Genomic DNA, 25,870 nt, shown 5'->3' with positions numbered 1-25,870 from the left:
GTGGCTGGTGTGTGTATCGGCATATCTGCCACCGATGAAGTGTTAAATTATAAAGCGTTCAGATATGGTGGCATTGTTTGCTACAGTTCTGTCTGGGTGCTTAGCTTTTATGGCAGATCAGGAGGTGACAAAACACTCGATGCGGTGACATGGCTACGTAGATTACATAAACGCACACACACACAAACACAGAAAGATTGCGGTTTCATACACTCTCATGATAAGACTTTGGCAGCTGAAATCCTTCCATAGGCTAACACAATGGCCTTTCTTTTCGCTGCCTAACAGGTTATTTAGCTGGCAGTGGGCTGAGGCAGTAGAGGAGGTGTAGGCTTGCTGGAGAGTGACAGGAAGAGAGGGAATCTATCATGTGAGATGCAATGAGAATCAGTGTGTGAGTTTGATCATGTGCACACACACTTGCACCACTATCTCTCTGATTCCATCTCAAACCCATTCTCTTTATCTCCCTAATGCAAATGCACCTCTACACGGCAGGGAGGGCGAAACATGCAGACCCCCCCCCCAAAGAATACGCACATACACATTTGCACGCTTAACACATCTGTAATAGCATGCAGGATTTCTCTTAACTTTGACAAGGTGATACGCCCCCTCTGAATTCATTCAGCTGTGTGTGAATCTCTGCCTGTGTGTGAGCACATGTCTGCCTGAGTATGCTATTTATAGTATTGGGCGAGATACAGAGGTATGTAAATGTAGAGAGCAAGAGTGAGAGAGAAGAAGTGTGTTTTTAGTGTCTGACTTCAGTGACAGTATGTGTCTCTTTGTGGTCCACGTGCTTCTCTGTGCACACGTGTAGGCTGAAATGCATGTAGAGATGTGCTGTATGATAGTCTGTGCATCCAACAGAGAGAACCACGGTCAGTACCAGGCTGCACTTTAGAGATACCACATAGGCGTTTCTGATCTCTTGTTGCATTCCGCCATGCCCTTCATTGGATGGTTTAATTATGGTGCTTTCCATACCCTCAAATATGGAATTGAGTTTGAAAATGTGCTGCAAAGACACGTATAATTGCATCACTTATGTACTTGCATATCTGGATGTATAAAGAGAGACTAGTTTTCAAAAGAATTTTATCCTCAGCACCCATTGGAGGTGTGGCAAACTGAAACTGTGTTTGGACCTCAGATGTGAAGTTATTAATATATATTTATCTTCTTCATTATACTAAAAACATACTCAACATACATAGGAAGTTGCCAAAAAAGGGCAAAACTTTAGTTTATTTGCATCTAAAACTCATATTGCAGGCACACACACACAAACATCAGTACACACACACACACTTACACATACACAAACAGCTTTATCCTCATCATAACCCAATATCAGTCCCACACTGATGATGTCGTCTCTCTTTCCCGACTGTCATCGGTGAGCAGCATGAGTGACAGCGGTCATCCACCAATGACGGCTCATTAATCAAAAGTGCCAGCAACACCTATTATTGCACCATGCTGTTACCATGGCAACAATAGGAGGGGACGGCTGAGCTGAGGGGACTACCTCAGCTTTGCCCCTTGCGCTCGGTCACTCAAGGCCCATGCCAATCAGTGCCAGTCAATGCCAGTTTGAATTGGCAGGGCTATATATCATAATAGATGGACTGCTCTCCCAAGTGTCCAAGTTTTTTCATATGGAGCCAATGAAGAAAGATGGAAACTGTCAAGCAGTTACATTTTAATGAAAGTCAGTGCTGATACAGAATACTTTGCATTATCACTTTACATATTACTTTGGTATGTTTGTTTGTTTTTGCAGTTAATGTGTATATGGATCTAAATAGTGCTCAAAACAGAGACACATTTTGTTGGAATATAATTAGTTAGTTAGTTAGCTTATGTTGTTATTATTCTTATTCTTCCATCACAGCTACAATGAAGTTTAATAGAGACAGTTAATAAAAATTGCAGTTTTAGTCCGAGTCATTAAGGATGCAAGCAAAAATGCAACAACAAGATATGTTGTGTTTTGGGAAAAGATTGCAACAATCACTGTTCACCTCTCCACCCACACATACTTGACTGTACGGTATCTGATTGCAACAAGTTTGTGCCTATTCTATAGAGGTTGTCCGAACTACTCTGCTATATTTGAAGTAGATTAGAAGTAGTACTTTCCATGAAAATTGGAAAATTAGTTATGTGTTGCATATGAGCCATTACTTGTGTATAAGGAATAGAGATGCATTGTGCTTGTCTAAGCAACCTGAGAAGGATTTTGTTTGCAAACAACTGAAAACAATATTTTAATCAATTTATTAATACAGATTCACCCTTTTTTCACCGTCTCTCTCTCTCTCTCATAGAGACACACACACACACACACACACACACACACACACACACACACACACACACACACACATACACACACATACATCTGAAGCATGCAGATATATTCATTACATTTAAATTCCTCTGCTGACATGACCCAAACACTGCAGTTCTTAAATTCCTAAAATGATTACATTTCTCTTGCAATGCATCTTCTGTGTCTGTCTTGTTGTAATGGTTCCTTATATTATTTCTACTCATCTTCACTTCATTGATACATACAATACAAAAACATAACATTTGAATATATCTCCAATGTAAATAATCCTTGTTGTATGTTTCTCTGCAGCTGTCAAGGGTGCCAGTGGAGGCCTGCGGTCAGTATGCAACCTGCAGTGAATGTCTTGGATCAGGAGATCCCCACTGTGGCTGGTGTGTCCTGCACAACATGTAAGTACTACTAGAACTGTCCTAGACGTGTACAAACACACACACACCCCTGTATTTTTCTATTTTGCTTTCATTTTCCAGGCGTACAACAATTATTATTGTCTCACTTCCTTCCAGCACATTCACAAAGCCTCAAACTTACTAACCAGATGGTTTCTTTTTCTTTTTTTGCTAACAATGTGTTTGGATTGTTAGCATCCCTTACCTCCATGACACCTGGGCCCATGCCCAGTACTCCATCGTTGCAGCCCTTGAGCATTAAGGGACTCCTCTAGCCAACCCAGGTCAACTCTCAGATTGCTTTCCTGGGGCTCGGCCTTGTGCCAGTGTCCCCCTTGGATCCATTACCAAACCTAACCACTGGCATTGTTTACCAGCCCTGAAACCAGAGCCTGGTGAGAGCACAGACACTGGTGGGCACTGCCAGGGCTCTGATGGGCACTGCTCCAAACTTGAGGAGTTGACACGAGGAGAGTGATAGCTTCTGTTATTGTAACTGAGCTGGAAACTGAAAGATATCCGAGATTATCTCATTAACCACAATTCACTCACTCTGTACCCTGCTAACCTGTTCTCTTTCCTGCATTTTTTTCTTTGCCTTTAAGCTTGTCTGTCTGTCTGTGTCACTCTCTCTTTCACACGCACACACATAAATGCACACAAATTCGCACATACCCCAGCTGCTGTCAAACCCTTGTCCCTCAAGATTGGAGTAGAAGATAGTGCTTGCTGGGGGCAGGGAGATTTCCCACTCCACTGTAAATTGAAAATTGGTTTCTTGTGTTGGTGCTAGCCCTTGGGTAGACTGTGTCTGTCTGTCTGTCTGTCTGTCTGTCTGTCTGTCTGTCTGTGTCTGTCTGTGTAAGTGTATAAAACTGAGTACATTTGGGACCTTCCTCCCTGCTGGCATGAGAGGACATGGTGAGGACAGAGAAGCTGTGTGTGTGTGTGTGTGTGTGTGTGTGTGTGTGTGTGTGTGTGTGTGTGTGTGTGTGTGTGTGTGTGTGAAAATGATAGATTTAGAAAAAAAGAGATGAATGGCAAGATGACAAAGAAAGAGAGCCAAGAGTATAGCAGAGACTAAAATAGTAAATTCCTAGAAACCTATAAGGATGGTCATCCTGCATACAAACTTCTAAGAGAGAAGAACTGTGAAAAAGGGCTGAATGTGATAAATTGTCAGTTCTGAAAAGGGTCTTAGTGGGGAAAAAGAGCAAGTTTGTGTGCAGCAGAGTGAAGGAAGGAGAAATAGAGGATGAATGTGTTTGAGGTCTCCAGGGCAGAAAGTGCATTAGCAGACAGAGGACACACTCTAATGGGTTATGGGTCACATACCAGGGGTTAGAGGCAAAGTCTCTCACACACATGCACACACCCATGCATGGATTTGTAATGTATAGTCTTATATTAAACTCCTTCTCTAAACACCCAATACTTAACCAAACAATCAACCATATGGTGTATTCTTGAAGATGATTTATTTTAAACATTATTATAAAGATATAAAAATCAATGTACACACCACCAATAGCCATCATGCAGATAGGTGCTTTCAATTGAAATCAAATCTTAACTGTGTGCAACTGTATGTCAATATTGTCTGCATGTGAGTGCATGTTCGTTTTGTGTGTGTGTGTGTGTGTGTGTACGCACACAAACCCATTAACACCCTGGACATCCTCCCAGTCAGAGCAAATGGGTGGCCACAGATTGGCCTGTCACACTTAGCCTGATAGAATCGGCTCACCTCAGCTCACCCCTCTCTTCACTCGCATACACACAAGGGCAGGCACACACACACCTTTCTTGCTGGAGAATTAGTGTCAAGTCGCCAAAACGAGAATAGAGCCCAGAGAGAGAGGGAGAAAATAACCCAAATGCCACTTTAGTCGGTCTCAGGTGTCTAGGTGTTTGACCATCACAAGGGCAGAAAGGGAGATTACAGGTGTGTTTTGTGTGTGAGGTTGTGAATGTGTGTGTGCAACACAACTCCTAACAGTTGGACTCACAATTTTGGCCCTCCTTCACCCTTGTAGCACACTGACCCACAAACACACATAAAATACACAACCCACTATGACCGATTGACCACAGGTTAGCCTTTTCCAAAGTTCCTCCTCCTCCTCGCTCTCCATCTCCCAGCTTGTGAATTGCTTATTGTAACTGAAGCTCCCCTTGAGCCCCAACTCTACCACAGGGCAGGACTCTGCTATAGTCACTCCTGTTTGTCAGCTTTATGTAATTCTCTGTTATATTCACCTGTTTTAATCTTTGGCACCTCAGCTACTTATTCTATTAGCCCCGTTTTCTTAAGTCAACTTCCTGTAAAGTTGACATTTGTGGCTTTTAACCAAATGTCGTCTTCACCTGCAATTCTCAATAAACCCAGGAGTCATTTTACTACTTACTACTGCTTAAAACAATCGAAGGTGATTTAACAATACCCAGTATCCTTTGTTAGGCTGTCAAATGCAGAGCTCTTTTTAAAATTTTAAGTGATCTTCTTTATTCCTCTCTCTCACAAATTTAATTAAATATTGATTTACAGATAAAATTCAGTGGGACAGTCTGTAGTAATGCTAGAAGACAAAAGAATAGCAGGCTCATTAATGAATTCTATACTGGGTGTGCACTGGTTGTGCAAGTCACAAACATGCTAATACACGTGCACACGTGTAGATGTATACGTACATACTACACAACATGAGATATACAGTACTCTAAATAAACATTTCACCTTTTCCCTGTAGGTCACTTATGTTTGGTCTCTTGGGGATGATTATAAAATAATTAGCTTTCTGGACACATAAAAACACACACTGAGATGACATGACCTCAAAATTTATGCTTTGATGGTCCCTAAGCAAACTCCCCAAGCAAATGGCTCAGATATACTGTGTGTATGCGGCTCTCCACTCCATCCCCAGACCCCCTTTATTTAATGATATGTCACATGAGGACAGTAGTGGTGCAAGACCACAAACAGGCCTGATTCATAGCCTGATAGAGTACATCCCAGCACGTTGTACAAATATCCAAAGAAAAAAAATTCCATACAGACACAGGGACAATCTTAGCGAAAAAACAATGGGAACGTATTCGAGTCAAATAAGGTTTTTTTTATGTAGCCTAGTATGACAAATCGCAGTTTGCCTCAAAGGTAAAAATGGAAGAAACCTCAGAAAGAAAAAAAGGGGAGGGATCCCTCTCCCAGAGGGAGGGAACAGAGCCAGACTGTCTAATATCAACAGGGGGGTTATTCCAGAGAAGAGGGGGACAATAGGAAAAGGCTCTGCAGCCAGCTGACTTATTTCAAACTCTGGGGACTGACGGGAGTTCTGCATTCTGGGAGCGGAGAGCACTCGGTCAGTACACTAATTGCCAATTTTCAGAATACTTTTCAGGAGGTATTTTTCAATTTCCCTTTTGTCATCAGTCTCTATTTTTATCATATTTGCAGTCTGTGGAATCACCAGACTGTTACTGTCAAACATCCATAATACTGGTCACTGTTCAAACCCCAAAGGAGAAATTGGCAGAAGGATAAAGAAAGTTGACAAAAGAAAAGGAGTGCTGCCTTGTAAGGTAGATAGTGTGACCGTGAATTAAAAACGCATTAAGTCTGTCCTTGGTGAGTAGGTCTGACACACACAGGCGCACACATACCTGACCCAAAGCCCTTCTCTCCAGGCATCTCAGCCATAACAAATGCCACCTATCCAGTGTGAGCTGAACTATTTGATATTCAGAAGATCCTATGTCCTTCATTTTCCTCTCACTTCCACTTGAGTATCTTGGCAGAATAACATTTGTATTTATCAAGAAGTGACTCAAATAAAAAAGAAGACATTTAGATAGATGTGAAACATAATAAAGTATCACTGCTGAAGCACAAACTTATAAAAGGAGCAGTTATCCTTCTGGAATAGATATATCTTATTTTATGTAAGTCAGAGCTTTTAAAAGTGGGAGACACTGAGCACAGCAAAACAGCAAAACAACAAGGAATTTTACAGCTTCCAAGGCGCTGCTATCCACTTGTGTGTTCTGAACATTTGTATTTTTACTATAGTAATAGACCACTAGCACAAAATCCTCTCATGCTTGCCTCCAGGCATGTGATTGGCCAGGAGGCCTGTTCAGCCATTACTTGAATTGATTAACCTGACATTACAAAACGTAGCCAAAGGGAAACCAGTGAATGAGTGCCCATAAGTGAATGGCAGCATCTTGATGCACGCAGGGTCAGTCTGCAGTGCTGTTGAGAAAAAAAAAACAATAGAGAGATGTTCTGTGAATTATAATGGAATATAGTTTAGTATATAATATAGTTCATATTTAATCTTGCGAAAGGCTTTTCCAGGCCAAGGTTAAAGATTTTTCTTTTCTTTTTGTTTCAATGAAACAAATGTGAAAAAAGGCACTGTGACTAGTACACTGACTGCAGACCAAAGGCTTAAACAATTCATATTTAATAACATATAGCAAAGGAGCCAAAACACAAGGAAGAATTCACACACTCTTCCACCTGCACTTACTTTGTGCTGCCAGTAGGTGTGTTGAGAGGAACCGCATGAGAGGACAGCATGTGGTTTATCTTCAAAGTGTTCGTCCAGATAGTTTGTTGTTCCCAATCAACCTTGAAATCACCTCACTGGTCTGAAAGTAAACAGAATGCAAGCTCTCTCCCTCTCTGCCTCTCTCCGTCTCCCTCTCTCTCTCTCTCTCTCTCTCTCTCTCTCTCTCTCTCTCTCAGCATTGCCTTTATTTACTTTATAGATCGGTGAGAGGAGCTGTTAGAGAGAACACCGGGGAAAGAGGAGAAAGGCAATCAATAGTACAGGGAGGAAATCAACAGGAGTGGATGGTGCACCTGTGTGTGTGTGTGTGTGTGTGTGTGTGTGTGTGTGTGTGTGTGTGTGTGTGTGTGTGTGTGTGTGTCTGTGTCTGTGTGTCTGTGTCTGTCTGATTGCAGTCATTGTCCTTGACAAACACTGACCATTCATTTAGAAAGTCAAATGCTTTCATTTGTAGACACAGTCCGCTATTCATCCTATCAACTATATATTTTTCGAGCTCACCAGAAAACTTTGAGTCAGCCCCCCCTCCCCCTCCTGCGGTTAGCCCTGCCACTATTCGAGTAAACCCGAAGCCTCACCTGTCAACCAAACTGTCTTGGCCTATCACAATCATGCTCTCTTCTGCCGAGATGCAGGACTTATGCTAATGCCTGTCTAGCTCGGCAGGTGAAAGGAAAGTCTTCACTCATATCAGCCCTCCTTTTCATCATTCCCTTTCTTTCCACTCTTTTACCACTGACACCAGATGTCATACTCTGTCAGAGGAGAGTCTCATAGAGGACTCCTATAGAAGATTACCTCTAATGGAGTATGTAAGAAGCATAGGGGTGGCCTATATACAGTAGAATACATAAATACATACTTGCATATGTTATGCATATGCAGTATTTATTCTACAATCCAGAATTTAAACAGACATTGTGGATAAAAACAGGTGACTTTGGTATTCTGCATATTCCATTATAGAGTCCTACTTGTGTGATATATGTCTAGACCTAGTAAGGACAGTTTTTGTAAATCACAGTCACAGGACATTACAGCAGAGCCATCTTTTAAGTTACTTTTCTTTTTGATTGAAAGAAAGTAATTTTCCAATACTTAATGTTCCAGCAAATCTCTTGGGTTTTGTGTCTTACTGTTTTCCTTTAAACACTAGTCTGACATTACATGACTTTTTCTGTGTGGTTTCCATCCACACTTCAACCCCTCTAAGTAAGGCAGGGGCACTTCTGCAACAAGCCAATATGTCAGAAATGTTATTGCTACGTTATGGATATGTTACCTCCCCTAATGCCGGTCTGTCAGCTGTCAGTTTTGTACGTGGTTAACTAGGCTGTCAACGCGCCTGTCATGCGTGACAGCCAGACAGATTGGAAACCATATTTGGAGAAGTAGCATTGTCAAAATGAATGTCATCATATTTTGCATGGATGTTGAGAATATCTCACATTACTTTGTGATATCGGTGTCATTTCGGAACAAGTGGTGCTAATGTTGCAATATCTTCACATTAATAATTGGTTTGACATATCTCAATCTCTGCTTTTGGCTGCGATCGGAGTAATATTCCCAGAGAGCTGAAATCATTGTCTCTTTCTCACTTTTTCATTTAATTTTTTTCTTCCTAGCCTCTTCCTATCGTCACTATCATTCAAATCACACTCCATCTCCAGCAGGCTTATCATACATATTTTTGTTTGTATGTGTGTGTCAGCACATATTTATGTGTATCTGTGCCTCCATAAGTCCACTCAGCCTGTATATATTTGTTTATATACACCAGTTTCAATGGGTGTTTTGGTGCATCGTACCCTATCATACATTTTTGCTTGTGCATGCATGTACACACATGTAATCTGTATGTCAGATCCCATTATTTTGTGTACTCAGAAGCATGTTTGACCATAAACAATATCATCCTCCTACTCCTTCTAACACTTCTTTCCTCACGTCCTTTCCTCTCAATACTCATAAACATCGATCCCTCCTTCCTGAAGTGGAATGGGGACAGTAAAGTCATCTGTGCTACTGCCCTCAGGCAAATGTCTTCTCCTGGTTCATTAGAGAAGGTCTGTCTGTAAAATCAATAGTAAACTTCTAGAGGTAAATTGTAATACACAGGAGAGTCCTTATGAATCAGAGGACCTAGACAGCACTTTGGTAGCATTCCGGTTTATCAAGATGAACAGATAAGATAAATCTAAATGCTTTGGTGAAGTTATATTTTGGGGTCACATATTCAGCACTTGATAAACAGTTGTCAAACACATGTACAAGCTTATTAGGATGATACAAAAAAGTTCAAGAAGTCATAAGTAAAACACAAAAAGGCTGATAAAACTTGCAAGTCATGCTACAAAGCTTCTTGTCTCCTAAATCCTTTGTTTTCCCAAGACATTTTTGGTGCTGTCAAACGAATAACCTTTTCAGAGGAAAAAGCTAATTGGCAGATCCATTGAATGTTTTTTCTTTTTTCTCCTTCTCATATTAATTCTGCACCACCGCTACCTGTCGCTGTGTCACAGTCATCCGTTACCACAGTGTGCTCATTATTGTGGTATGCCACACTAATGCTAATTAAACTGCAGTGCCACAATTAGCATGCTACCAGGGACTCGTGTTTGGTTGTGGTGACTACTAGCCTCCCCCTGGAGATGGCTGTAAGTGCTTTGAAAAAATATTGTTGGCAGAGATAGGAATTGTTCACACCAAAAGAAAGTTTTTCTTCTAATGTCAGAGTGAGATCTAACACCAGGCCAGACCATGTGAATTGATATCAGAGGTCAGGCTAGAAAGTAATTGATATTCCATATGTAATGATTTATGTGTGTGTGTGTTGCACAAAAGTGTTGCTGTGCATTAGTTACATAGTCTACATTTAAATCAGCCAGCTTGTGTTTTATGTGTTGCTGATGTAATGGATTAACTGAATGGAAATATTTACATAGATACAATTTGAAATTAGTTTATTGTTGAAAGGGTCAGCTGTGAGGAAAGCTACAAACATCTGAAGTTATATCAAAAGGTTAATTTATTTGATGTTTATAAAGAAAATGCCTTGTGTAAAAAATGTGATTAGCGAGATTTTTCACCCTTGTGACCTAGCCAAGATGCAAGGACAAGAAAAAATAGAATATAATGAAAGCAAAAGAAATGATAAACGAAAGCTTTGTGCTCAATGGGAAAACAGTCATGTTCGTTGCAGTATCATTCATGACTTGAACTAGATAAGGAATAAAGAAAAACAACAATCTAGCAATAAGCAGCACAAATGCCAGTATCTTGACAAACTGCAGTGGGTCTTATTTTGGAACAGCTGGACTATCAGCCTATCTAGTCACTAATAGATTCCCAATGAAGGGATGTGTCTGGCAAGTACTAGACTTTAGTTTAGGCTTCTCGTGTGCATCCACTCTGAATACACATCCACTTCTGCACTTTGAATCTCCTTTGAGATCAGAGCATTCCTGGCAGACTTTAATCAAATTCCAATACAACTTACTGATTTTTTTTCAGCGCAAAAGACCTGGCTATCCAAATAATTACTGACATATACAATTTTAGAACCCTTTATATCACAAGTTAAGCTACTTAAAATTTGATAATAATAATAATAATAATAATAATAATAATAATAATATCCCAAAGTGGAGGAACTGGATTTGGTTTTAAACAGTCACAAAATTACTTGGTCAAATCTCAAAGTTAAATTTATTCAAAGTTGTTTCTTTGATCTTGAGATCCCTGCATCCATGGCACTTGCTCTGATGTCTGTGCCCAGGGGAGGATGGCCATCCCTTGAGTATGGGTGACTGGTTCCCCCCCCTTTGCCCCCACCCTCCACCTCTCGCTGGATGCTAAGGGAAGTTGAGGGAAGGGAACAAGGCCAAGAAGTGACAGGGGCATCAGGATGGAACGGAGTGCTGCACCTCCCAGTTCCCTCTGAACTGTCACCATAGTATGAAGAGACACACACACACACACACACAATCAACCTAGCCCAAACACACAAGCACATATACAACAGCTGCATGCCCACTTTTAAGTCAGGACCATTGCTCACCGTCACTTAGTGTCACCCTACCACACACAGGGAAACACAGACACTTGAAAATGGACATGCTCACACACTCGCAGTGGGGAAGGTGTGTTGCTTTTGTCCGGCAGAGCATGAACCAGACACAGGGACTGACAGGAGACAGAGAAGATGAATGAGAGATGCATTGACAACCAAAGGAAGTGGGTATAGGGTGATATTTTCCACACGATGAGAGGGGTGAGTGGGACAAGAGGGAAAGAGAGGTTACATAAATTCAGAGAAAGAGAGAGTGGGGATGAGAAATCTTCCAGTCAAGAGCATAAATTAAACTCTAGGAGCAGGTACTCTTGTTGAGGATGTGAAGGTAAACACACACACACACACACAGATATATGGTTCATCTTGACTATGATGGAGAGCCGCTCTGGGAGAGGGTACTCATGCAGGTCACCTCACATGTCCCATCACATAGCTGGGGCTATGGCAACAGTGGCATAGTAAGACTATAATAAGCATGTAATTTAATAACACACTTAGAATTAGTCATGCGTGCCAAGACAATATATGTCATTTGTATCTGTATGTCTAAATTTACTCACAAGCTAGAGCTGTTTCCATAGTGGTAATACTGTTGTGGTAAAACAGTTGTTACCTGCTGTCAGGTCTAAAAAGAGCACTTTCAATTGTTCACTGTGCAAACAACTGGGCTTTTGTGTACCTTTTTATTGAGTTATTTTAAATAAGATTTTACAGACATGTTGTATGCATTTGCTCAGTAAACATTAGCAAATATTTTGGTCTTTATGTTTCACTACCAGCACCGATTTTCTTTCCCTGTGTGACACCATCTGACCAGCACTGACCAAACACTGGCACTAGATAAGGGCGCTTGCATTTTTTGCATGTTTCGCGGCTACCGTAGTTTCTCCTTTGTGCAAGGAATGGGAGGGTGAAGCGAGAGATGCAATCTGCAACTACACAGCTAGATGCCACTAAATACTACACACTATGTAAGACAAAAAATAAAAGATAAACGTGTATAAGACCTTATATATTGTATGTATTGTATACTCATACATTTCAGAGACTTGCAAGCACCCTACAAGTATAGTTTCAATGTGTCTCCACATTCAGAGTTACAAACTGCCTTGCGGCTGTGAATAAACACACCTTAACTCCGCAGGCTGGATATTGACTGCTTGGATCAATACTATCATATGCTGCCGAGTGCAGCTGCACACATGCAGGATCATAACACAATATATGGAAGATAAAAGCCAAGTGCACTACCGAGACCCCATTGAAAGGCAGCCCTCCAGTGCCCTGCACTATCACCCGCTCAGGCAGTTATGAAAACATCATCAAACAGGGTACTTCAATTCACAAATACCTTGGGAAACGCTGTAGATGCAATGCAATGATACGCCATTGTCTTCCCTTGTCACTGTCTGGGCTTTTATTTTATGAATGCAAGGTCAGGTTGTGTTTTGATGTAGTAATAAATGGGGCACTGATATATGAGCTGTTTGGAAACATTCCAATATTAGCTTTTATATTATTTGTCTGTCTTATCCCAGCTAAACTATCATGTTAGTTCTCTTTGTTCATCTTTAAACACAAAGAATGAGCAATCTTAGAACTCCCCATGAATATTTAAAAGTAAACGAGTGTACATATGTAATTAAGATGTACAAATAACCAGCAGTAGTGTAGTTAGTTGATGATGGAGTATAATTTCTGTCATTACAGTGTCCCCTCTGCCCTCTTTTTGTGTCAACAAAATGCTGCTTAATTGTCTAATTTGTTTTCAGAAAAAAAGATTTCATAAAACAAAATGTTTCAATAATTCAGGTGAAGAATTCTTAAAAATGTATTTTGTAAATGAGAGTAGTTGTCACACTCTTTAACTTCTTGCCCCCTACACACACACACACACACACACACACACACACACCTCTGAGCCAGACAGATAAAGCTGTTTAATATAGAGAGCCTGGCCTAATGGCATCTTCAGGGGCAGCACTTGCATCACATATGCTAGATAAACAGCCTAATAAGCCTGCCACACCATCCCACCATTAGATAGCTCTGCCAAGGAATTGTTTGTTTGTTTTTTGTGTGCGTGTGAGATAGAGAGATGAAGGAAGTTGGTGGCACAGCTCTTGACAGCTGCTAAAATTGCGTGGTGGAGTGTGAGGCACCAAAAGTCACAGCAGAGAGAAACAGCTGCTACTTGTTTGCCCGCAGGGCCAGATTGATGCAGCCGATCACCATCTATGCTAGTGTGTTTGTGTGCGTGAGAGAGCAATATAGGATTAATGGAGGTTGTTGGAAATCATAAGTGCTAATATCCCTAATTTCATTTAAATGTTTATGGAACATTGATTGACGAAATCAGGCTCTCTCCCTGCCCCATGCTGTTTTTCAGCCATATATTTTTAAGAGATCGTTTTATCTCATATGGCTACCTGTGCAAAGTCTCAGGAGCAGTGTTACTGTGTAATTTTCCGCTCAGCCGGTGTTCTTGCATTGGTACTATGTAAAGGGCATGGCTCAGAGATTTCTAGACTTGAGGGCAGCCACTCTGCAATTTCTGTGTCTTTGTGTATGGGCTTATATGAGAGACAGAGATTTTGTGAGTGTGTGTTTGTGTGTGTATGTGTCCACAAACGGGAGTAACAGGGTCATGGCCAGTGGGCCAGGTAATGACTCTCCCACCGGCCCCTCCATGTGGATTTCTGCTCTGTGGACCACCACTCTTAATGATAGCACAAGGAGGCACACTGACTCTGTGTGTGTGTGTGTGTGTGTGTGTGTGTGTGTGTGTGTGTGTGTGTGTGTGTGTGTGTGTGTGTGTTTGTCTGTGTCCAGCTGTGTTTATGTGTGTCTGTGGTCACATGTAGTGAGAGATGTAGCCAGGTTGAATGTAGATGTGTGTGATTTCACTGAATCCCTGTGACACAGCTCCTGCTCTACAGTACCTTATAGAGCCTCAGGCTATTAGTATGTATAGGATTCCATATAGTGTCTGATGATGCATAGGTAGTATGGTAATTGGGTTTCAACTGGACTACAGAGTCCCTGTTTGTTGTGCATTGATTTACCTCAAACAGCACTGTAAAGGCAGAAACCTAGTTGTAGTAATACTTGTAATTTCACTGCAGGGGAGGATTTGTTTTCTTGTTTGTGCGTAGAATTATGCATACACGTATGTATGAATGAGTTTTTGTATCTTTAGTGTGTATATGTACATGTATATACTAGTTGAATTACACTTATGTGTCTGATACTTACTGTGTGTGTGTTCACGTGTTTGTTTCCTCCAGTGACATGAGCATTTGATAGAGCTGAGGATGGCTGGACCTCGGCTTTGTGAGAATTTAATAGCTTTCATTTCCCAGACTGCTTGACCTTCTCCATGCCTCACATTAGATATGCATTACACCTGAAGTCTCACATGGCCAGATACATCTGCACCCTCTCTTTAGTATATTCTCTCTCTACGCTCCCCTGAACCCTGCAACCTGCGCCCCACTGATACTCAACTTGTTCAGCCACAAGGACTCAAGCCTGGAATGGTACTATGCCCCCATGCCTTTAAAATACCAAAGAATGCTGTATGTTTGATTCTTGTTTGACTTTGGCCCTTGTGATTATTTTTAATGTCATGACATTGTGTTGCATGAAACCCATGTACATCATAACTCTTTTTAAAGTTTCTACTTCTAAATTCTGGTGTTATTCTGTTTTCAGTTACCTGACAAAGTTCTGCTCTTTGAGTTCTTGTTCTCTTTGTTCTCCCTGTTCTTTTTATGTAGTTTTCATTCATTTACAGGGTACATCTCATTATGCTGGTGCACATTTCAAACCCAAACTATGAATCAAAGAATAAGTTGTTGTCAGCTATGCTCATTTTTAAGTTAAAGGTTACTTTTAAAGGTTACTGTATTCATATGCATGTCACTAGGCTTATAGTAATTTAAACCTATTTGAATTTATCCCTTTGTGTTGATTATGGGTATTTTTTGATCTGTGGGCACATACTGCACTGAATAATGTATAATAAATATGTATTCTAAACATTTTCGTCAACTAAATCATCAAAAGAGCTAAATGATGATGAATATTGTGAGATGAAATATATTATCCACAATACCATCTAGCTTTGAATGGCCATGACAGCCTCATCAGCAACAATTGCAGAGGCTAAAAATCCTTCTCTGCCCTCTTCTCAGCCTCACTCTAATTGTGTCACCTTATCAAAGGCTGGGAGAAACAAGAGTGCAGATTAGTTTCCATTCAGGGCCAATCTAATCCTTTCAGCTCGCTCACTCATAATGTATCATTGCCAGTCAGTCAAACAGCTCTGCACAACAGTGGTGTTTACCAACCAAATGAATAGATGTTGGACATCTAATTCTCCAGAAAAAAGATAGCCCCAGTCAGGCTTTTTATGACTGTTATTTGAAATCTAAATCGCTTTGATTTCTGGGGTTCTCTAAATGGTCTATTCTTTGATGTTTACAAAGGGTGGGATTGTTTCATATTGTTATAAACGATGCAATCTTTTTTTCTTTCAAGGTCTGTCTGGATAGTAATTGAAAACAATTATCCAGTGCTTTACTCTGATAATACCCACAACTTACATCAGCTAAACCATGTACGGCATTATCTTCAATATCCTTTCACGGAAGCCCCAAATCAGCCAGAGCAGCTACATAAATTCCCCTTCACAGTTGTGTGGACATTCGGGTTAATCCAAATCAATATGTGTACATGTTTTACACATTGGTGAGAGATTCAGTAAGGATGCAAGACCATTTCTTAAAGGTAAACGCATATATGTTAGTTGCTGTCACACACTAGCATCTCAGTAGGGTTTTCTGCTGGTATATACAGAAGAATGAACATAAACTTGGGGGTATGCCAGGAAAGAAATCACATAAAAGTAGTTTCAATATTTGAAGAAGTGCTTCCTCACAATGAAACAATGCAAGGGGTTGCATTGGTATGTAGATTTTCAAGATGAAATACAAACCAGAAAGTCCATTGGAAACCTTCTCAAATTCCAAAACACTGCAACATCCTGTATGACAGTGACTTTCTCCTGTCTCAACCTTTGCGAGGTAAACAGTGTTGGCGAATGGCGCAATGTGTCAGAAAGAATTGACTCAGGACCATGTTTTTTTTACCGGAGCATCCTGTGTTTTGTTGGTGTAGCACTCTGTGCACTTGCAATGGTCTTATTGAATTGAATGAGAAAACCCTGCGTGTTTTTGCAGCAGTGCCATTGTCCAACTCTTAGGGAGATAGAGAGGTGCAGAGAGAAGGAAAAAGTCTTCTGCTGAGTCACAGTCCCCGCATGGCTCGTGTCTGAGATGTCAAAGCTAATAATTCAACCTGTTGGCTGTTTCATCCTGCCCAGCAAATCTGTGACCTTCTGACTCTGAGAAAGAGATGTAACTTACAGTCCCTGCAGGGCTGTATGACATCAGCATAGATAAACAGAGGCCATCCAGGTGCCTGCAGTACAATTCACTGGATGCATTGCAACCTCTATTTATAACTTATATGACATTTTCGAGTTGGTAAAGTTTGTGAAGGAAAGTAAAATGTTTACAGTAAAAGCTGACATTGTAAAGGCTAGAGGGTTGTGTTCATACAAGGAGAATATATCATGATACATAACCATTGTAGAATCTGGGATAGTATGGCAGAAGGGTTCAACAAAGACACACACTGAAGCAAAGTAGGATATTAATCCAGTGTGTTTGCAACTGGTCTTTTCTTCAGATTGATGCTCTTTGGTACAGTTGAGTGTGGGTGTTTGTTTCTTTTTTAATGACATTTTTCATATTTACTGTACATTTGCATAACAAGCTCAACAAATTGGCCTCTGTCCACTTCTTAGAGCTTAGTGGTATACCCTATCTAATCATAATATATTAACAGGCCCCAGTCCAGATACGCCAGGTCTAGTTGTTGCACTCATCAGCTCACACTGCCTCATTATGTCTTTTTGGCTTGTAACTATATTAAGATACATTATAAAACTCTGCAGATTATAAAACACGTAGGCTGCAAATCCTCACAGAAGTAATTATTTCTCATAAACATTGTACACTGTGACTCACACGCATAAAAACCAAACCTAAAAATGTTATTTGATGTGAAACTGACATTAACAAGTCTTTGCATCATGTCTTGCTTACTCTGATTCCTTCTGGCACTGATTCCCTGCATCAACAGCCTTCCATCCCTCACTCGCTCCACTCGTTATTTATATCAGCTAGTGTCTTAGAGAGATGTCATAAACCTGGGTCATATAGATAGACCCAGTTTTACTTGGGCTGTGTCCAGAATGACTCCCTCTCATTCACTACTCCCTATATAATGGGCACTCAATAGTGAGCAGTAAATTGAGATCTTGAATATTTACTAATCATCATCATTTTGCAATATAACTGACAGGTATAAAGTCAAGAGTAATTTCTGCATCTGTAAAATGCAGCACATTGCATTGTGGGATCGGCAGAATGTAGTGTAGACTACTTTTTAAGTTCCATTGCAGAATTTATGAGGACAGTATAAATTTACACAATGTGGTCACTCAAATAAAATGTCAGACTGTTAATGTAGTGCACTCTGTGGCAAATTGGAAAGCCTTATTCAAAATCCAGCCTTTCTCAACAGTGTGTTGTGTGGATTGCATCACATGTCTCAATGCAAGCAATCTAATATACTTGTTTATTCACTTTTAAGCAGACAGCATTTGCAGGCTAAATGTCACCAAGAGAAGCAAGTCCATGGGCGAGTTGAGGGGTTGGGGTTAGTTCAGACATGTCTGTAATAACAGCAGGACAGAATGGTGAAGAAGACAGCAGAGATTTGAGCTAGAAAGTTGAAAAAATGAGAGAGAGCTTTGGTGAATTTTATGGGTATGGACTATGGAGCTGTAGGGTTTTTCTGTGCATACAAAGTGATTATTAAACTTTGGTAAAATCACAAAGGTTTCAGGGTCTAACTGCTGTAGTGGATGCAGATTTGTCTCCACGTATGGACAATAAACCCCATAAACAAAAAGACTAATGAGAGAAATGCTGAATGGGAGATTGCATTGAGTTACAGACACGAGTGGAATAGAGGCTAGCCTGGACACGACTCAGTGAGGTGTAAGGAGGATTTATCACCCCTGAGCACATCCCTCATAAATCAAAATACTTAGGATCTCTGTCTGGTTCGCCCACTGACTTCCCCGTGTGACAACCATAAACGTAACTGCACAGAAATTAAACATCAAATAGTTACCTAGTACATTTGTATTGTGTTTGTACTGTATACTGCACTTTCACATGGAAAGCTGGGGATAAAATAATAGAAGCACAACTTTTTTTGAAAGGACATTTCCTTTTCATGTAACTGTATGTGTCACCTGTAAGTGGTCTGGTGTTCCCTGTCTTCAAATGTTCAAGCAACAAGTGTATAGCTGATCAAAATTATCTGTGCTTGATTTGTATGTGGGAAGGTGCACATCATCCTATGCCAGGGCAAATAACATGGCCAAACCACACTGGCATAGACAGGATAATAAACTACACACATCTAGAACCTGGGCAATTACCACTGAATTAGAATTAACTGCATCTCATTACACATTGTCAACACAGACTAAGTTGAGAAATATTGGTTCATGGCTGAAAGCTTTTCTTGAAGTATATCTCCCTATACACATTATTGGTCTTGTATGACATAATTTGATTGAAGCTAATCCAAGGGCAACTGAGTGCCTTATTCCTTTATTATATGCTTAATATTAATTTATTTTTATCACTGTCCATTATTTTACCCTTGTAATTTCTTTATATCAGTGTCTTATACTGCTCTTAACATCCTTAAGAAATCAATAAAATGCTGCTGTTTATAAATATATTGAAGAGAACAGCTTATAGATGCATATTTATGGTGTGTGTATCTGTGTGTGTTGGAGAGAGCGAGATAGGGAGAAATTGATTGAATGGCATAAACCTCTATTCATCCATTTATTATTCAATTATAATGATTCAGTCACTCATAGTGATTCACTGAGAGAGATTGTGCCAGTAGACGCTAATAATGCTAGTCTTTTTGGCATGAAATTGATTTTTTTTTTACCAAAACAGTGACACTGTCAAGGAACAAGCACAACCAGCAACATCACTATACAAATACTCGCACGCAAATAAACACATACAAGACAAGCACGTAAACAAAACATCCTATTGAGCATCTTTTTACAGTGTTATTCCACGTGTGTAAACAGCAGACCTGTGGGTATGCAGGAAGCACAGTAAATGTATATGTTTATATGAATATTTGTAGGTGAAAGTGTGTATTTCTGGGTGTCTGTGTGTGCTCTTTGCCTGGGGGTGCTTATATGATGTGGTCTTATTAAATCAGAGCTAGAAAAGGAGGAACAGACAGGAGTGATAGAGAAACACAAAGGAAGCCGAAGCGATTAAACCCCTACTCAAACCGGCTTAGCAGTGAAAGCTTCACAGAAAGCCAACAATGGTTGCCTTCCTTTTAAATCTTCCTTCTCCGTTTCTTTCTTTTCCACACTCTCTTCCTCTCCTGCACTATTTACCCCTCCCCCTGTTCTCTCCCTCTCTAAAACAGATTATTTCTTTTCTCTTTCTTTATGTCTATCTTCTTTGGGGCACGTTAGGCCGCTTAATTTTACAATACTCATGTCAGGTCAAAACCCACCCTCCCTCAATCTCTCCAATTCAGGATAAAAAAAAGCTTCTTGCAGCATAAGGTATTACTGTATCTCAGACCTCAACCACCTCAAAAGTCTTCCTTTCATTCATTCATTACAAACCTCTTCCTTTCTTTTCATTCTTCTCTTTCTCTAAAGGAGTTTTAGGGGACTCTGGATTTGCCAGGTTGTTAATTGCACAGAACATTTTTGTCTGAATCAATTGGGAACTTGCATAAGTTTATGAGAGGATTAGATGAGAACAGGAGCGTGGGTGTGTGTTTGGAGAGAGGAGTAGAAGGTTGAGGTTATAGCGCAAATGGGCCCGATTTCTCACAGAACCATCATGTATCAAGAATTTTAAGCTTCACCAAAGTTTGTCAGCTGTAATATTTAACCCATTAACTTTCCACTGCAAGTCTAAATGGAAGTGAACTGCAATTCCTTCCCACCAAACTATGTGGAGTTATCTTGCAGTATGTCAAGGGATAGTGTTTGAAACAGGAGCCAGTAAATTCCTCTTACAAGACAAAGGGTCCAGTCCTCCAACTCCCTAAACCACTGTAGTGGACTGGATTAGACCACCTGGTGTGGTATTAAGAGGCGGAGGAATCCATCCCTAACCCCCCCCCACCAACATCCACATCTCCACCTGCACTTGGCATTGCCCATGAATGCCAGTCATTAAGACAGCATTACAAAGACAAGGCCTACCTCTTTCCCAACGGGCTGGCTCCACTTCCACATATAGAGCCACCATTGTTTTAAATGCCACTGCTCCCACCCCCTGGAGACCGGGTTTCCATTCACTGGCCACTGTGGCTAGTACACTCCTAGAGAGGAAATATGATAAATGTGTCCAACTCCGTCTGTCAGGGAGCGGCGGGACATTCTCTTTTTTCCCATGTGCCAACAGGTGAAAAGGGGTAAGCCCTGATCAGGTTACTAGATTTGTGTGTGTGTATGTGCATTTATCATCCATGAATAACACCCCCTCTCTTGTGTTTTTTTTTTTTTTTTTTTTCTCCAGGTGCACCAGAAAGGAGAAATGCGAGCGCTCATCAGAGCCCCGTCGCTTTGCATCAGACATCAAGCAGTGTGTGCGTCTCAGTGTCCACCCAAACAACATCTCAGTGTCCCAGTTTAGTGTCACGGTGAGTGAAAACACACTACTGGCTTTTCGTAATAAAATGTGGTCATATTTTAATTAGAAGTGCTTCAACATATTTTTTGTTCACTAAGGAAGAAACACTTCAGCAAGCATTTGTTTTAGTGGAGCCATATTGCAGTAAGCAGTGAGGCTAGCTGAATGTGTTTCTGGTGAGAAAATCTTGTCTGGCAGATTGACAATATCACACACTCAAGCATAATTTGTAATGCGATGTAATTATGCTCTAGATACTGATTAGTAGCCAGTGTTAACTCTATAATCCTGCTTTACATCATTTTACTGCCTGCCAACATGCATCCTTCAAATCCTGACCCTGACAACTTACAACTTACATTCCCGTCCAGTTGAAATAGTCTCACAACATATGTCAACAATCATTAACAGCACACAGTTTAGCTTCAGCTGTGTTTATTGTGATTGTTGGCAACTAAATGCAGCACTTTTTTCCCCTGGACATTTTGTTCTGCCACATTTCAAGGGTCTGAATGGTTTTTGAATGTTTAAGTGTATTGATTGGTGTGCAAGGAGCTGTGATACATTGCAACAAAAGTATGTCTCTGCAGGAATTGGAAAAAATACAAATGCTAGTTGGGTAGTTGTTTTGATTCTGAGTTTGCACTCAAACGTGCAAGAGTATGTTATATTATAACGTATATGCTTTTTTAGCTGATTAGGATTATGTTGCCTTTGGGTGAAATTAATAAAATAGAGACCTGTGGCTGTTTCCTCACTTTAACCCCTTGTACTGCTCCAGACTTGGATCCCACCACCAAAGGCCCATTCTGATTTGACAATTATTTCTCACTGGGACAGGAACAAGGCTTTGCTTCTAATGTTTTTAAGTGACCGTTTAGGTGTTTGTCTACACCCAAAGCTGTGTAATTTTACAGCATGCACAGGAGAAGATTGATATTGCCTTTACACATCGTTCTATTTTATGTCTTCCAAGGGTTACTGTTTTTCTTTATCAAAACTCAGTGTGCTGAAAGATATCCTATTTTAAAGGTTGGAACAATGAATGTTATGAAAATCTCTTTAACCATTTAACCACAATGTCACATTTCAATTCCCATTTCCTGTCTAATGGTGGTTTGGAAATGGCTTTGTATCTCAGAGACCAAGTGCATAAACATCCAATATGATTTTCTAAGGTCACGTCTGAATGACTATTCTACATCCGTGTTTGCTCTGAGGGTCACATGAGAGGTGTTGATTTTCTGAGGTATACCTCTGCATCACTCTAATGATATTCATGGGGTGTGGGTGTGGGTGTGGGTGTGGGTGTGTGTGTGTGTGTGTGTGTGTGTGTGTGTGTGTGTGTGTGTGTGTGTGTGTGTGTGTGTGCGTGTGTGTGTGTGTGAGCCTTTAGAGAGTGTTTAACCTTTTCCCAGCGAGCAGGCTTTACCCAAAGGCTATGCCACACATCTCCCATCCAACTGATTGCAGGGCAGAGGCTTGTGCCAGACAGACAGGTGCTCCTCCTTGACCTTTGTGTTATTAAATATTTGTTTGGAAAGATAAGCCAAGGCATTCTCGAGAGCACCAGAGACCCTCCACTGCTAAAATTAGAGCCATTCTAAGAAAAAATATATTGTTTTCTTTTACATTTAATTCTATGTTAATGTGTTAATAATTTTTTCACGTATTATACAATCATTATGCTTAAAGTTAAGTAAGAGTACAATATCAGTAGTGACATTAGGCTTTAAAATAGAGAATGTAAGTAGATAAAAAGTAATGTCAAAACATGTTTTTCTCCTCTGTATTTTTTCTGGTATCAGCTTTTGAATAAATTCTCACCAAATGTTTGCAGCCAAGACTTTTTTTCACCATGGCAACATGAACAGCCCATCATCACATATCTTCTGCATTAGATATGGTGTTTTGTAAACCACAGGAGGGCATTTGTGTATGCCTGTGTGCCCGTATGTTTCTGTTAACATGAGTTATTTTCATATTTATGCAGCCCTGCTGTGGCTAGACTTGGTCGTGACTATTCTAAATGTAATTGAGGAAACTCAAGGTCTGGCTGTATTCCCTCCTTTAAAAGGAAAAATAAATTAAAGCGAGAGAAGAAAAGGGTGAGAGGTAGAGTGAGCAACGATTGAGAGAGAGGATATGTAAGAGATAGAACCCCGGTCGTGCACTGTCCATCTTATGTGGGAAGCTGTGTATCTGTTCACACCCGCGCCGCCGTCTTTTCATTAAACAGCAATATAAAAACAGCGCAGGTCAGCCCTACTCTGCTGCTGAGGCAGCTTTCAGCACCACATCACAAGTGTACTATGGACTGCACCTCAAATCAATGCCTAGACCAAGGCCTGCTGCAGACATGCTTTTCCATCAATATGTATATTTTGGTCTTGACCCCACTCCACCTGCCTCCACGACCCTCTTTTTTTCCTTTCTTATTCAAGGACAGTGTTTTGTTTTTTATCTTCTTTTTCTTCCTGCACTACCTGAAACCAGTTTTTGCTGAGGTGCAGAGAGAGCTTACACAGCTTTTTCAAATGAAGAGGAAAGATTTGCATTCTCTATTTCCCAGAGTCCTCTTTTCCCTGTCCAGAAGCCTGTATGCCTGCACTTTTCTCTTCTCCTCCATTCTTCACTGTTTCATTCTTCACCCTCAGTCTTTCTGCTATTTCTGTCCTCCTCTTGTCAATAGTCTCTTTTCATCCTGCACTTTGTTTCAGCCATCTACATTCAATTGGCCCATTCCATCTCTTCTAACTCCTCATCCTTCCACTCAACCTGAGTTTCTGCTTTTACCATTTCTTTCACTCTCCTTCTTTAAAACGCTTTTTATTTTCTTGCTGAGCCAGAGAGTCAGCACATAAAATGGAACAATAAATCTATACAGCTCATCGATGACACAAGGCATTATGGGAGGTGACTAGGAAGCCTTGTGGCCATCAGATACGGGCTATTAACATGGCACGGATTTCAGTTTCAGGACAATCTTTGCCTTTCTGCATCAGTGTGTTTTAATGTTGTTTGGACGTCTGGGCAAGATGCATCTCATCACTGAATCTCTCATTCAACAGTCCCCCTGTGGCTCCTCTGGCCACTGACCACCCTGCAGATGGGCAGAACTTGCAGCTGTGCTTCTCGTCAGCAATATTGTGTTACAATCATATTTGAAGAACATATTGGCTCCAAAACACATCTGAAGTGCTCACAGATGTGGCAGTTTGAGCACTGTAGTCATAACAGTTGGGACATGGATCTAACTTCTTTATCTGACCATGGTCGCAATTATAAAAGGCACTTTGTCATGCTTCATCAATAGAATTAAACTGATGAATGATTTTTGCTGTGTCATGTGCTATTATGAATGTGAAGCCATTTAAGCTTGACTGAATTATCCCTACCTTTCTTTTATTTCAGAGTGTCAGAGCTACTGATCACTTTCATGTGTTATTTTTTTATAATAGTGAATATTTAGTATATTATTGCACAGAATGCTGACATCTTCTGTCTTTCCCTCTCTACAGTTGGTGTTGGAGGCCCATAATGTCCCAGAACTTTCTGCAGGTGTCAACTGCACCTTTGAGGACCTGGCTGAGATGAATGGCTTGGTGGAGGGAAATCGAATCAAGTGCTCCTCCCCCGCTGAGAAAGAGATGCCACGCATTGTTGTCGACAAAGGTAAGGGTGGACTTATTGCGGAATTTTTGCTCAAAAGGAAATGTACTTTTACATTGTAGCTGGTGGTGTATGTCACAGTGCTGGCATTTGATTTGATATTTACATTGTGAACATATACAGCATCTGTCTCCGCGTACATGACATTAACAGCAGTGATTAGCAAGAGAAAGCCTGCTGATAACCTGTCAAAGTGTGCCAGCATCAACTACTTATTAACATTAGAGCACCTGTTGAATACAAACATACTGTACATGTCTATCAGGGAATTATGCATTCATCTGGATGTTTTCCCCTCAGTCAGAAGCTACTCCTAGGGCTATGAGTGTTCTATGAATTTTTGTTTTCTTGTTGCCATCAGCAACTCAGTGGGCCTGGGAGCACTGCCCTAGGACATGTTTAGTAATTGAATGAACATTATTTATTAGACTGCTGTGGGATTTACTTACCACCCTCCCTCAAAGTGGAGATGCTCTAGAGGGGAGTTATGAGACCCCAGTTAACCCCAGTGCAAAAAAGGAGTGTGTCAAACAAGCCAAGTGTTTTTACTACAGTATTTCAGCTAATTTAGTGCCTGGAGATTACAGTCCCCATAGACAGTCTCAGTGTTTCCATTGCTTTCAAGAGGCAGACAGCTAAGACATTTCTGACAATATTCATTCCACGAGCAATGAAAGGAAAATATATTTTTCTCTCTCTAATTCCCCTGTTCTTAACCTCCCCTCTCCGTGGTCGCATAAGCCTGGTCTAATTGAACAAAGCTCCCATCTGGGAAGGCCTGTCCCCAGGCATGCAATCCTTCACCAGCACTCATTGTGTCCTCATGTTGAGATAATGAAGATGCCATTTCCTCCAATATTTCCACCAAAAGAAAAGATGCATAATGAATTAAAAGAGAAAATAGATGATCCATCAATAATACTTAAAATGTACACACAAAGGAA

At 40.6% G+C, this 25,870-nt stretch overlaps 1 protein-coding gene across 2 annotated transcripts in view; it reads left to right on the top strand.

Moving 5' to 3' along the window:
- Positions 1-25,870, top strand: part of plxna4 (plexin A4) — a 227,703-nt gene that overhangs the window by 141,595 nt on the left and 60,238 nt on the right. For both annotated transcript variants that reach the window (XM_051391941.1, XM_051391943.1), the window contains exons 5-7: positions 2,654-2,754; positions 21,141-21,264; positions 24,776-24,929. In XM_051391941.1, coding sequence (XP_051247901.1) covers positions 2,654-2,754; positions 21,141-21,264; positions 24,776-24,929 — 379 coding nt within the window. The remainder of the gene's footprint in view (positions 1-2,653; positions 2,755-21,140; positions 21,265-24,775; positions 24,930-25,870) is intronic.

The sequence above is a fragment of the Dicentrarchus labrax genome, unplaced genomic scaffold, assembly GCF_905237075.1.
Source record: "Dicentrarchus labrax unplaced genomic scaffold, dlabrax2021, whole genome shotgun sequence".
NCBI classification, from domain to species: Eukaryota; Metazoa; Chordata; class Actinopteri; family Moronidae; genus Dicentrarchus; species Dicentrarchus labrax.
This window is presented reverse-complemented; position numbering and strand designations above follow the sequence as displayed.